The 11172-nt window shown below is 44.2% G+C and overlaps 1 protein-coding gene across 1 annotated transcript; it reads right to left on the bottom strand.

Annotated features, from left to right (window-relative positions):
* Positions 1 to 1107: 1107 nt before the first annotated feature.
* Positions 1108 to 10792, bottom strand: LOC106525942 (Krueppel-like factor 6). The gene is made up of 4 exons (XM_014020343.1): positions 10453 to 10792; positions 6629 to 7211; positions 5663 to 5786; positions 1108 to 3525 (listed from the first exon to the last, which is right to left on the bottom strand). The coding sequence occupies exons 1-4, from the start codon at positions 10552 to 10554 to the stop codon at positions 3474 to 3476; spliced, it is 861 nt and encodes a 286-aa protein (XP_013875797.1). The 5' UTR covers positions 10555 to 10792; the 3' UTR covers positions 1108 to 3473.
* Between the last annotated feature and the right edge of the window lie 380 nt (positions 10793 to 11172).

Here is an 11172-nt window from a genome sequence, read left to right as displayed (position 1 = left end):
AGAAGAACCCGTCCAGAGGACCTACACAATTTTTTTCTTTGATTTTTTACCTGGATTACTGAGATGCATCAGGACAATATTTCTAGAGATTTTTCATGAGTGAACAGGGCCGATCTGCAGAGCTACAAAATTACACAAATTAAAACATTTGCATTCAAGTATAATGCAAATAATACTGAATGTGTTTCATTTAGCAGGTGCAGCAGACTGCAGTCTGTCATGGTTAAAAGATGCATTTTAGTTTTATACTTTCTCTATAGGTTTAACAATAAATTCTGTTTGTACCACTGATTATAATTAATTGTACACGGTTATTCAGCTCAATAAGAAAAAAGTGACGCGCACAACTCTAATACATAAAAGAGAGAGTAAAAAAAGGGGAGAAATCCCATTTTTATGTTATTCACCAAAAACACGTACATTTTTTCACTTTCATCAGCTACATCAGTGTCTTAACTCCCTAAATACTGAGCAGCAGGTATGTGTCGTCCTCCCTCTGAACTTACTCCCTAATCCTTATGAAATACTAACCAGCTAAAAATAAAACAGAAGAAAATGTGTTTATGCTTAAARGGTCAAAGATTAACAAATGTAAAATATTTTCCTTATAAATGGGAATGGCTTAATCTAACAAAGTGGAGCAAATCCTAACTAACCCGATGAGTAGATGCTCCAGTTCTGAAGTCAACCACAAATTTAAACCTCAATAAAGGAAGAACACAGAATTAATCTTCCCTCTGGGAACCTGGAATATCCCATAAATAAAAGACCAGCTCCACTTCACCCAGACCTCCAGAGGATGACAGAAAGAAAAACAGAAAACACGCAAAGAACCAATAAAGTCTTTTTATCCATTTTTCAATAAAAAATACATTCATACAGAAACTATTTTACAAAACAATTTCAAATGAAAAAAATCTTGTTATGCCATAAAACGAACAAAAATAGAGCCTCATATTTTCCATGTGTATCCAATAAAGTTTTTTTTTTTCTAGCTAAAGACAGGACATATTTGCAGGTCTTTGAAAAGTTAAGTGAAAGAAATGACATTAAAAAGAGGGGAAACGATAACGGGCATTAGAATACAAGAATGTGACGATTCAAGTGTCCAGAACAAGTCACAGGTTTTATTTGAAAAATGACAGGCCACAGGTGTAGCTCATGATGCCGTTTCAAAWTATGAATTGATTTTTTTTTCTTTTCCATGAAACAAAAGTTACACAAAAAAAATGGAGTGCTCCTATTTTACAGTTATTCTTCATCCTTTTAACCTTTTATATTAGAAACAGTACACTGCTTTTGGTCCCAAACCCCATTCAAAATATATGCTTCYTTACAAAACCTTTAGTTTACAACGTAATGCAGCTTTGCATTTTAGACATTTCTCATTGTGAAAAGAAGCCTTACTAACAGATTTGTTCATTTACAACAGGTCCAACTGCACAGGGCTTAAACAGGGGAATAAAAAGATTTCATCAACCTGCTGAGAATTTGTGTGAAACTCCTGAAACTTAAAACATGCAAACAGTGAGAAGTGTAAAAACAGACATCTGGTCCCAGTCCTATTTCAATTTAGATACAGAAGAAAAATTTTTAAGTTAAACCCAAAAAAACAGCTCAGCTGAACTCGTTAGASCGGTTGTGGTACCTTTACAGTAGGATTAAATGTTGTTTAAAGTAAAAAACATTCCGACTCACGGCGAGACGAAACAAAACATACGTCCAAACAGACTTGTGATTCAGACTGCTGACAGGACACACCACGTTCTCTGGAGAATGTAAGCGTTCGACACGTCACCTGACAGAAACGGCCCTGATGTTTATGTTTTCCTTTGCGGTAAATTCTGTATTGTCACTACAGTCGTGAGTGACCTCAACGTTTCACGAGAACATGTTTCCAAGGTTCTGTACCTTTGACAGCAGGTTATAGATCATCTGCAGCGCAGCCACATCGTCTCGTACTACATAGTAGTAAACCATATTAAAACGGTGATAAACYCTACAATTCTGTCTCCGATCTGGGTCATTTAGAAGAATATGTCAAGTCTGATATATTTGATGGTATATTTGGAAAAAAAACGAGCAGAAATGTAAAAATGGCAGTCATTATGAAGCTGATACATTTTCTTATTCAAGAGTTTAGAGAAAATTTTGTGAGAGGAAAAAAATAATAAAAAAAGGTGCAACTGTATGGATCAGAGCCTTTATAAAGCTAATTATTAAACGCATTCCTGCTTTAGCAATGGCCGTTTGGTGCGTGAGTGTGTGAGAGTGATCTTTTTAACAGGACAAGGCCACTTACATAAGGCATCAGTAAGGTCAACAGTGCATTTACAGATAGAACAAAAAAGCAAATGTGAAAGAAAAAAAAGAGCAAAAATCCCATATTTAAGACAGTTGCCGAATGATAGTGGTTTCCCCAATGTCTCAAGAAAAAAAAAAGACTGCCTTATGTGATTTATACAATACTATGATGCTGAATATGATGAAGGTAGCTGCACTTCAACGGAGTTTTGTTGTCCTATAAGCAAACAAGTGAGCAACACATCCCCAGGTCCCATGCAACGGCTGTTATAATGGCAGTAACTGTTTTCTTTTTTTTTCTTTTTTTTTTTCCTTTTAAGATACAATGCTTACACAATGGACAACAAAATGAGCTTTATAGCATGTATGTTCTGAGACAGGCCAAGTAATACATTGCACATTTAACAGCTGCACTAAACAAAACAACTTCTCACGGTTTGGGCAGGAAGCTGGTGTTCCGCCTCCTGGCAGGCAGGGGGCGCCCTCTGGATTGTCTCTTTCAAAACAACCCCACCCCGCATTTTCCATCACAAACAGACTCAATCGACACAGACAGAACCTTTTGCGTTCATTCATTCTCTGTGGGACAACGGATGACCTCCCCCTCCCCCCTCCCCCAAAAGAAAATCTCATTTGTATAACATCAACCCGTCCATGTCATTCACTCGCAGGCTCCATCCGCTCCACACAGCCAGCACAGGGATCCAGTCACAGGCACTCACAGTCCCATGCGTACAGGCAAACACACTTTCAATGGAGGAATGGTAACCCCCCCACACACACCCCACCCCTGGAGTCCCATAATCCTCCAGGAAACACACACAAAAAAGCGTTGAACACCATACAGAAGAGTCTCTTCCCATCTTCTCCAGCCAAGATCGTTCCCTCCCTCCAATTTTTTTTTAACCAGGTCTCTCTTTTACCGTCCGGCTCCTCTGTAAAAGCCTTTCAAGAGCAATCACCACAGCGAGGTGTTGGAGGCACTGAGTACGGTGCAAATAATAGCCTGCGTTGCTTCGTGGTTGTTTTTTTTTTTCTCCACTGACTGGAACACGGCGGTGCTCTTGTTAATGCTCCCAGGACACACCGGCCTTGCTGATCCCCCCCAAAAAACAGGTCAGGACAATCAAGCAGACTCATCCCTCAGAGCTCTCAACATGGAGGCCATCTTAGATGTGCCTCTTCATGTGCAGTGCCAGGTGATCGGAGCGAGAGAAACACCTGGCAGAGAGAGAGAAAGGAAGAGAAAAAGACATTTGTTTTGTTATATTACTGCGCACAAACAGTGTGGAGTAAATTAGAGTAAAAYGCGTAAAGAACCAGAAAAATGTACGAATTCTGCAATGGTTACTTCTTAACTAATGTCCTGATGCATGTCAGTAATCCAGGTAGAAAAATCCCCCTCAAAACTTTAAGTACATCCTCCGAATGTTTCGTCTCTCCTCCAAGAGACGTCTTACTTCTTGGAAGAAGTCTCTTAGTGGACGACCTACTTAATTTTTTTATTTTATTTGGATTCAATAGCCTATATGCCACGGACATCTCCCAGCACTTCCGGTTCACGGTCAACACAGTGTTAGCGAAAGATTTTTTCACCCGACAACGACTCTTAATGATCTCCACAGTACAGAATTAGCATATTACATGTACAAACATTAACACAGGAGACGTACAGGTCCAGACAAGTGGAAAAAAAATCACTCCAAAGTGGATTAAAGCCATAAAACCAAAGGAAAGACGTTCCTGTTTATGGTTCCAGAATTTAGCCTTTTTTGCTATTCCTTGGCTGATTGTTCTGTGAATTTTTCACGTAGAGCTGTGACACTTATATTGTTGGAAAGAGCAGAGTCTGGGCTTTAAATCGATGGGCTACTTGTATGGTTTGGATCGTTTTCCCCGACGTTAGTGAACTGAAAACGTAATGATTATCAGGCGGAGGTTCTGCTGCTCTCGGTGCTCGGGGGAGGAGTGGGCGCGCTCGTCACTCGGCTTTAGTCTACGCTGTAATATACACTCTAACAAGGTTTTACTTTTGCATAAAACTCATGACAAAGTTGCATAAAAACATTTCATATAACAGAAACGTGCACACGCACCTACCTTTGTACCGGCTGCTGTGTTAGCTTCCTGCTAGCTGTGAGGAGGTCTTTCCTCTCTCATCTTGGCAGTAAAAAGGGGATAAATGTACATTTCCCTTTTGTAACCTCCATCTTCTCATTTCTGATGCTGACTCTTGAATATCCTCAGGTTAGAAATGCTGATTACAAACRCAAGCGTGAGCTTTTAAAGATCAGTTTTCCCTGTAATGCTATGATCCACAGCTGTCACCTCCTCATCWARAGGAAAAAGGATAAAAACTAACTACTCTATCGTACCTGCTGGTTAGTGRACACAACGACACACAACAGAACTCAYGTTTTATACCAGTAGATAACAAATGCTTTAACTTTTGWGACTTTTTCACAGAGTAGTACTAGGAGCTCACTCTAAAAACATAGGCAGTAAGCAGGGAGTGGAAGGGAGGAGCGTGGCAAAAATTTTACYGGAAATACRTCATTAATGACCGTGGCATTTAGGCTATTAACTAACATTAAAACTAGGCCTCATTTTGATTTTTTTTAAAAACTGCATTATAAGTTATGCCCCTTTTCCACTAGTGCCACTTAGTGTAGTGTCGGTACGGTCAGGATCGGAACGGATCAGTTCGGGTGCTTTTCCATTGACGTTCCAGTCCGGTTCCAGTGGGTGTGTTTTGGGCGGCTGGTGGAGGTGGTTTTTTTGGTTTTTCAAAAAAAGAGTTAATGCGCAAAATGAGAGATGGAAACACATTTGCCGAATAAGTTCTGAAATTTAAAAAGATTGCTAAAAATTCGAATTAACGTTGGACACGACTAATGTCGCTGCTACGATTGAAAAAAAATGGCGCCTCGAGTTGTTGTAAAGGCAGCTCGGATGCAACCAGTGACTCCACCCCCTAGCCAATCAGTGACGAACAGTGCTCTGATGTTGCGCTTTGATGTCATCTGGGACCACTTGGAACCACAATGAAGTAGGTACTTAAAAAAGGGCTCGTTCCATGAATCTGGCCTAATGGAAATGGCTTGGAAMCATACCGACACTACGCTTAGTGGCACTAGTGGGAAAAGGGGCTTAGTTACCAAGACCAGTGAATAAAACGAGAACTTTAATTTGTCAAATCAAGTTTTTTCTATTTTAAAAAAGCAGAAAATAGCAGCAATGTTTGCAGAAAATTTGATACCTGATTTTGAATAAGACAATTTAGATTTTTCAAGCCCCGCCCCCAAATTTTGAACAAGACGTTTTAGATCTTGAGCTTTAAACTGACCAGCACTCTTACCTGTCGCAGTGACTGCATTTAAATGGCTTGGCTCCAGTGTGCTTCCTGAAGTGTCGGGTGAGTTCATCACTTCGTGCAAAGCGCCAATCGCAGCCCTCCCATGAACACCTGTAAGGCTTCTCACCTATTTTAAAAAAATAAGGAGAAACACTGGTTTAAAATGGGTTTTAAAGGTTCTTACATAGTTTTTGATAAATGGTATCTGCAAGTTCATAGTATCTCTATATCACAATGTTTAAACCTGCCAAATATGAGCCAATATTTACAGTGCATGATGGTGATTTCTGGAAAACTTGATCCTAAAGTGGGCTGAGCCAAAGACAAAAACAACCCTGTGAGTCTCAAGACCTGTGGTATGCAGCTGTGCAGAGYTGCTCCAGTGGAGAGCTTATGTAACAGGGGAGGGCAGTTTGAAGGGAAAACAACAGTTCCTAATGGCTCTGACAGCCATTACCCATGTGCCGAACATGGTCAGAGAAAAATGTGAGGAATGCGACTTCCTTTGCTAATAGGTGGCGCGGCTGTAAACAGCTCGGCAGAGGTCAGAGGTGACGAGGGAAACTGCTCACATCTGAACCCCCCAACAAAACACTGCAAATGTCAGTTTCCCATAATTATCCTCTATCCCCTCTTTTTTATTTTTCCTTCCCTTGAAACTGAATGCAGACAGCCGAGGTTCTGAATCGTTTCCCATGGTGAAATCTGAGAACTGTTGATTTGTTTTCAGGATCCACATCCTCTGGGTGCTGCTAGGCCACAGAAGGACATCCCTCCCCCTCCCCCTCCCCCTACGCACGAAGTCACGTTCCACTGTGTGAATTAGGTCATAGTTAAGGGCTATCCTTCTGACAAACTATTCAAAGTACGTGGAGGTATTGTGCAAGAAATCTGAATCAAAGTTGATTTTGGCAACAGTTTTACAGTGTGTGTGTGTGTGTGTGTGTGTGTGGAGGCGATGGCGTTCACCTGTGTGTGTGCGCTGGTGTGCTTTGAGGTGGGAGCTCTTGGTGTACACCTTCCTGCAGCCGTTGAAGTGGCACCGGTGGACCCGTCTCCGGCCGTCGGGCGACGCCTCGCCGCTCGTCACCCCGGACCTTTCTGCGGTCCTCTCCGTGCCGCCAGTCCTTACTTTCCCGGGCGAGTGCAGCGCAGTCTGTATCCCGCTCCAAACCTGGGCCGCCGACCCGTCCTTGCCGAGCTCCGGCGAGGACGGTGGCGTGCCGATGACGGCGGAGCCCACGTCTTCGCCGCTGTCGCCCAGAATGTCAGTCAAAGAGCCGGAGGCGAAGTCGAGGGTGGGGGAGAGCTCTTCGGAGCTGTCCGAGGCCTCGCTGCTGGCGTCCGAGCTGAAGCCGCCGGCGTCCAGGTGCTGGCTGTCCTGATTGTCTACCTCCTCCTTGATGCGAGGGATCTTTGGGTCGGACTCGTTCGACTTGTCCCCGCAGGCGAGCATCAGCTTGCTCCACAGGTCCTCTTGGTTCTCAAATTTGAGGTCCGTGGCAGAGACGTAGGGCTCGCTCTGGAGGTATCTTTCCAACTCGAGGCATGTCTGCGGAGAGGGAGGACAGGACAACGGTGAGGTCACTGGTAAACAGAGGAAAAAGCTCGTACGGAAACGCCTCTGCTTAGTCAGAAAGTAACCAAAACCACAAATGTAGTCATTTGTTTACAAGAAGCTCTGATGTTCTCATGTGCAGCAACAGGACACAGAAATGCCATGACACTGTATCATCACTGGTCCTACTTCCTCTCTGCCTGCAGGAATTCAACAAGACACAATGTCCTATGCAGAGAATCGTCCAACACACTCTACTGGTGTCTTCTGAGGCCACATCAGGGAACATTACAGGCAGCAACTATCATCCCGAGAGCATGCAAGAACAAGGTGCTCCAGCCTGTAAATGCATGATTGGTTTTGCAAAATAGCGTGTGTGTTATAAGTGTGTGTGTGTTATAAGTGTGTGTGTGTGCGTGCAGAGGTTGGTCATGAAATTTACATATGCTACAGAGACCTCCCTCTTTGGGTTAGAGAAGTGCTTGTAGATCTTTTAAATCTATCAATTATTCAACATAATGTGGATTTAATAATGCATTTGGAGGCAATGCTAGAAATAACATAGCACACCAGGGACTGGGGGGGGGGGGTCTGGTTCATGGGGTCCATAAAGAGCCTGGCATGAATACTGCAGAAGCCACTGTGGATTCTGGGCCTTCGTGTGTGTGTGTGTGTGTGTGTGTGTGTGTGCGCGCGCGTGCATGTGTGTGTGTGTGTGTGTGTGTGTGAGCTCTTCCTTCACCCTCAGCAGTCAGCATGCACAGGCCAGAAATGACATCTGCTAGCAGCTCCGTGCAACTTCCTGTGATGAAGCACTTTTTCTAATTTCAGTCAGAAGTTGCCATCGCAGAGCAGGAAATAGCTGTTGTGCACGAAACGTGGCGGCACGAGCTGAAGTGGCATCGATCTGATGAGTGAACCGAGCTCTCAACACTTTTTAGACATTAAACTAAAACAGAGCAAAGAAGTTTCCCTTCAAGTCTTCTTGGTGACAAGTCGGTTTGTCTGTATCACCTGAGTACTCATGGTCGATCATCGAAATGTTTTATCTTAAATAAAAGCTGTGGCAAGATCCCAGCGCCACATTAAAGGCAGAGATCGGAGGTTAGAGTCCAGACTGAGCGTCACAGGATGCCGTCCCACACGTCAAACCTTTAAGAGTGGCTCATCATCGAGTCTCATCCTGTCCTGGAGCAGGACACCGGTACCTCGCTCTTTAGGATGCAGCCAGTCAGGGACATGTGGTGCATTTAGTGAGTAAACCCAGGTTAGAGCCTGATTCAGGGCTGACCCGTGTCAAAAAGGTCATTTATCAGCAGGCGATGAGAGGAGAGATAAACAGATGAGAGAATGGATGCCATCGCACCGTGCTACATCTGTYACCAGTGTTCACCAGTGTTCACCAGTGTTCTTCTATCTGCACCTGGATGCTACCTGTTGCTGGCTGCGAGGTGTTCTCAGCAAGGGTGTAASTTTAGGTCTACCATTGGGGGGGTTATGCTCTAAAACCCTGCATGTCATTTTTAGCAATTATGCTTAAAACGTAGATAAATGACATTGTAATGTTTTTAATCAGGTCAAAGTTACATAAAGAAAACAAGAGTTGCATCTGTCTACTTAACCAGTTCATTTCTATTGCGTTTGAGCAAACAATGTCATTTTATTGGTGGGGTTATTTTGACTGGATCAAATTATTGTGGGGGTCATAACCCCCCTAACCCCCCCTGCAAATTACACCTATGGTTCTCAGGTGGATTAAACCTCCTGAACCAGAGTCATGGTTGTCAGTGAGGCCACCACCAGAACCAGCTTTAGTTCAGATTTAGCAAATAAAACTATTCCTAACAGCTTCTCCACAGTCTGTTCTTTTGATTTAATGTTTGTGACAAAAAGCTGGAAACGTGTGAGTGAGTCTGTTCCCCCGCCCCCCAAAACTTTTACTCACATATTGGACTTATTTAAAACACAAAAGACTAATGGATGTGTGGGATGATCAGCAGCAGCTGTTTTTATGAAGAGTTGCAGTCCACTGAGGCAACTTACTTTGCTGGTTTTAGTCAGAAATTACTTGCTTTCAACATGAACCATTAAAGGCAATAAACTAAGAACAAAAGGACATGTTGCCCTCTGAGGTCTCAGGTAAACACAGGTCACATGGTTGCTGATGTAAGCTGAACAAACTCAGGTTGATTTAAACTCAAGAGAGATACACAAAACAGATTCATGAACTGTGAACTCATAAACACACAAATTAAATGTACATRTATGACTTTAACTGATTCACAGCTGATTAAAACGTGTTGATGAGAGGATTTATAAATATATATATGAATGTATAAAGAGTTAACTGGTATTTATGTCTACGCTGAGCATGGACAGGATGGTGGGAGTAACTTGGGAAGGGAGAGGAATGCGCCTCGCGTCAGCAGGCTGGAGAAATCCCAGACGAGCTTTAAATGCCTGGGGGGGGGGGGGGGGGGGGGGGGGGCGGCTTGGACCGAAGCCCGAAAAGGTTGGAGAAACGCAGAGACAGAAGAAGACCCCCAGAGCCAGCTCAGCTCAGGTTTCAGCCCGAAACAAGCACAGACCCTCGCTCCACCCGCGCCCTCCAAACCAAAAAACCTCCACCGACTCTCCTGTCATCCAGGGGCCGCCTGGTCGAGCCAAACTGGAGCAGAAACCAGACCCAACTGTCATTCCCTCTTCCAGTCTGTCACTCTCGTGCGCGCGCGCGCGCACACCCACATAGGCAGGAAGGAGACGCGCGGCTCGCCATTCAGTCAAACTGCAGCGCAGCGTGTTTTTATTCCATCACACGCCTCCCAAAGCTGCAGGCATGAGTCGAAATCATCTCCAGGAAGATTTGCATCAGGAAAACCGCCGCAAAAAGCGCGAGAAAACACGTTTTTTTTTTTTTGTTGTTTTTCATTCACAAAGTTACCAGCTTTTACAACCACACGATAACTTTGTAAAAACAAATTCATCATTCTCAGAGAAAGAGAACTGTGTGTGGGGAAAGTGCCCAACTTCCCTAAAAAATACCGACATTGATGTAACTGTTGCTCAGAGTCAGGCTGGAACAGATAACCCTGACATGTCGCGCGCAGCTGTCACACCAAAACACGTTTACCTAAATACAATTACGCAAATTCGTCGCGCTGCTGGTGCGGTTACGCAGCAGCCTTTGGGGCTGCCTCCTGTCASACTGCTTCACATGGAGGGGACACTTCCTTACCTGCTGCCAGTATTCTTCCAGAGACGGTAAAGCAGAAAAGTATCCCGTGTCGTGGACGATTTGGAGCTCCTGGAAGATGCTGCACATCGGTATGACATCCATTTCACCCAGATTCAGCCACAAGAAGCAGAAGCGAATTGGATGTTGGGAAAAAMCCGCAGCTTGTTGAACTCAGAGGGAAGCTGGAGTCTCTGCTGCCTTCGCATGTAGGATGGTCGGGAGTCGCGCACTTCCAGCGGAGCGTCTGAGCGCGTGACGCACCGAGAGCGCACCAACAGTGAACTCAGTAAAAGTCTGTCAGCTCACWGTAAACTTCACCCCCCGATTCAAAATTACGAACAAACACACCCCCATGTGATTATATTACGTAAACCAATCAGCTCTCGGCGGTTTAAGACCCGCCTACTAAAATACGTCCAGCCAATGGCGCGAGCTCTGGCGCAACATCCTGTGATGTGGTTGGCGCGCGGCTGCGGATCCCCATTGGGCGCTATTTTTAGAGCTCTATATAAGAAGCACAACGAGGAAGTGGAGCTCCGAGCTGCTGCTGCTTCAGAGCGCAGAGACGCGCGGTTCTGGTGCGCGTCTGTCTCCAAACCCGAACTGTTTATTTCACCAAACATTAGTGAGGATGGTCAGAGGAAACTTTCCGTCCAGAGGGGCTGGAAAACAGTTCATTTCTCCAAGCTTTCAAAGGTTAAAGAGCTCTCATATATATAT

This window comes from Austrofundulus limnaeus, unplaced genomic scaffold (genome assembly GCF_001266775.1).
Source record: "Austrofundulus limnaeus strain Quisiro unplaced genomic scaffold, Austrofundulus_limnaeus-1.0 Scaffold249, whole genome shotgun sequence".
Classification (NCBI taxonomy): Eukaryota; Metazoa; Chordata; class Actinopteri; order Cyprinodontiformes; family Rivulidae; genus Austrofundulus; species Austrofundulus limnaeus.
The sequence above is the reverse complement of the archived record's forward strand: the minus strand, read 5'-3'. Positions and strand labels throughout refer to the sequence as shown.

What these genes read in the sequence shown, in the direction of transcription:
- LOC106525942 (XM_014020343.1), bottom strand. Translation starts at nt 10,554, where the DNA reads ATGGATGTCATACCGATGTGCAGCATCTTCCAGGAGCTCCAAATCGTC. An exon ending in TGGAAGAATACTGGCAGCAG is followed by an intron (nt 7,212 to 10,452) that starts GTAAGGAAGTGT and finishes CCCTCTCCGCAG; the next exon opens with ACATGCCTCGAGTTGGAAAG. An exon ending in ACACCAGCGCACACACACAG is followed by an intron (nt 5,787 to 6,628) that starts GTGAACGCCATC and finishes TTTTTAAAATAG; the next exon opens with GTGAGAAGCCTTACAGGTGT.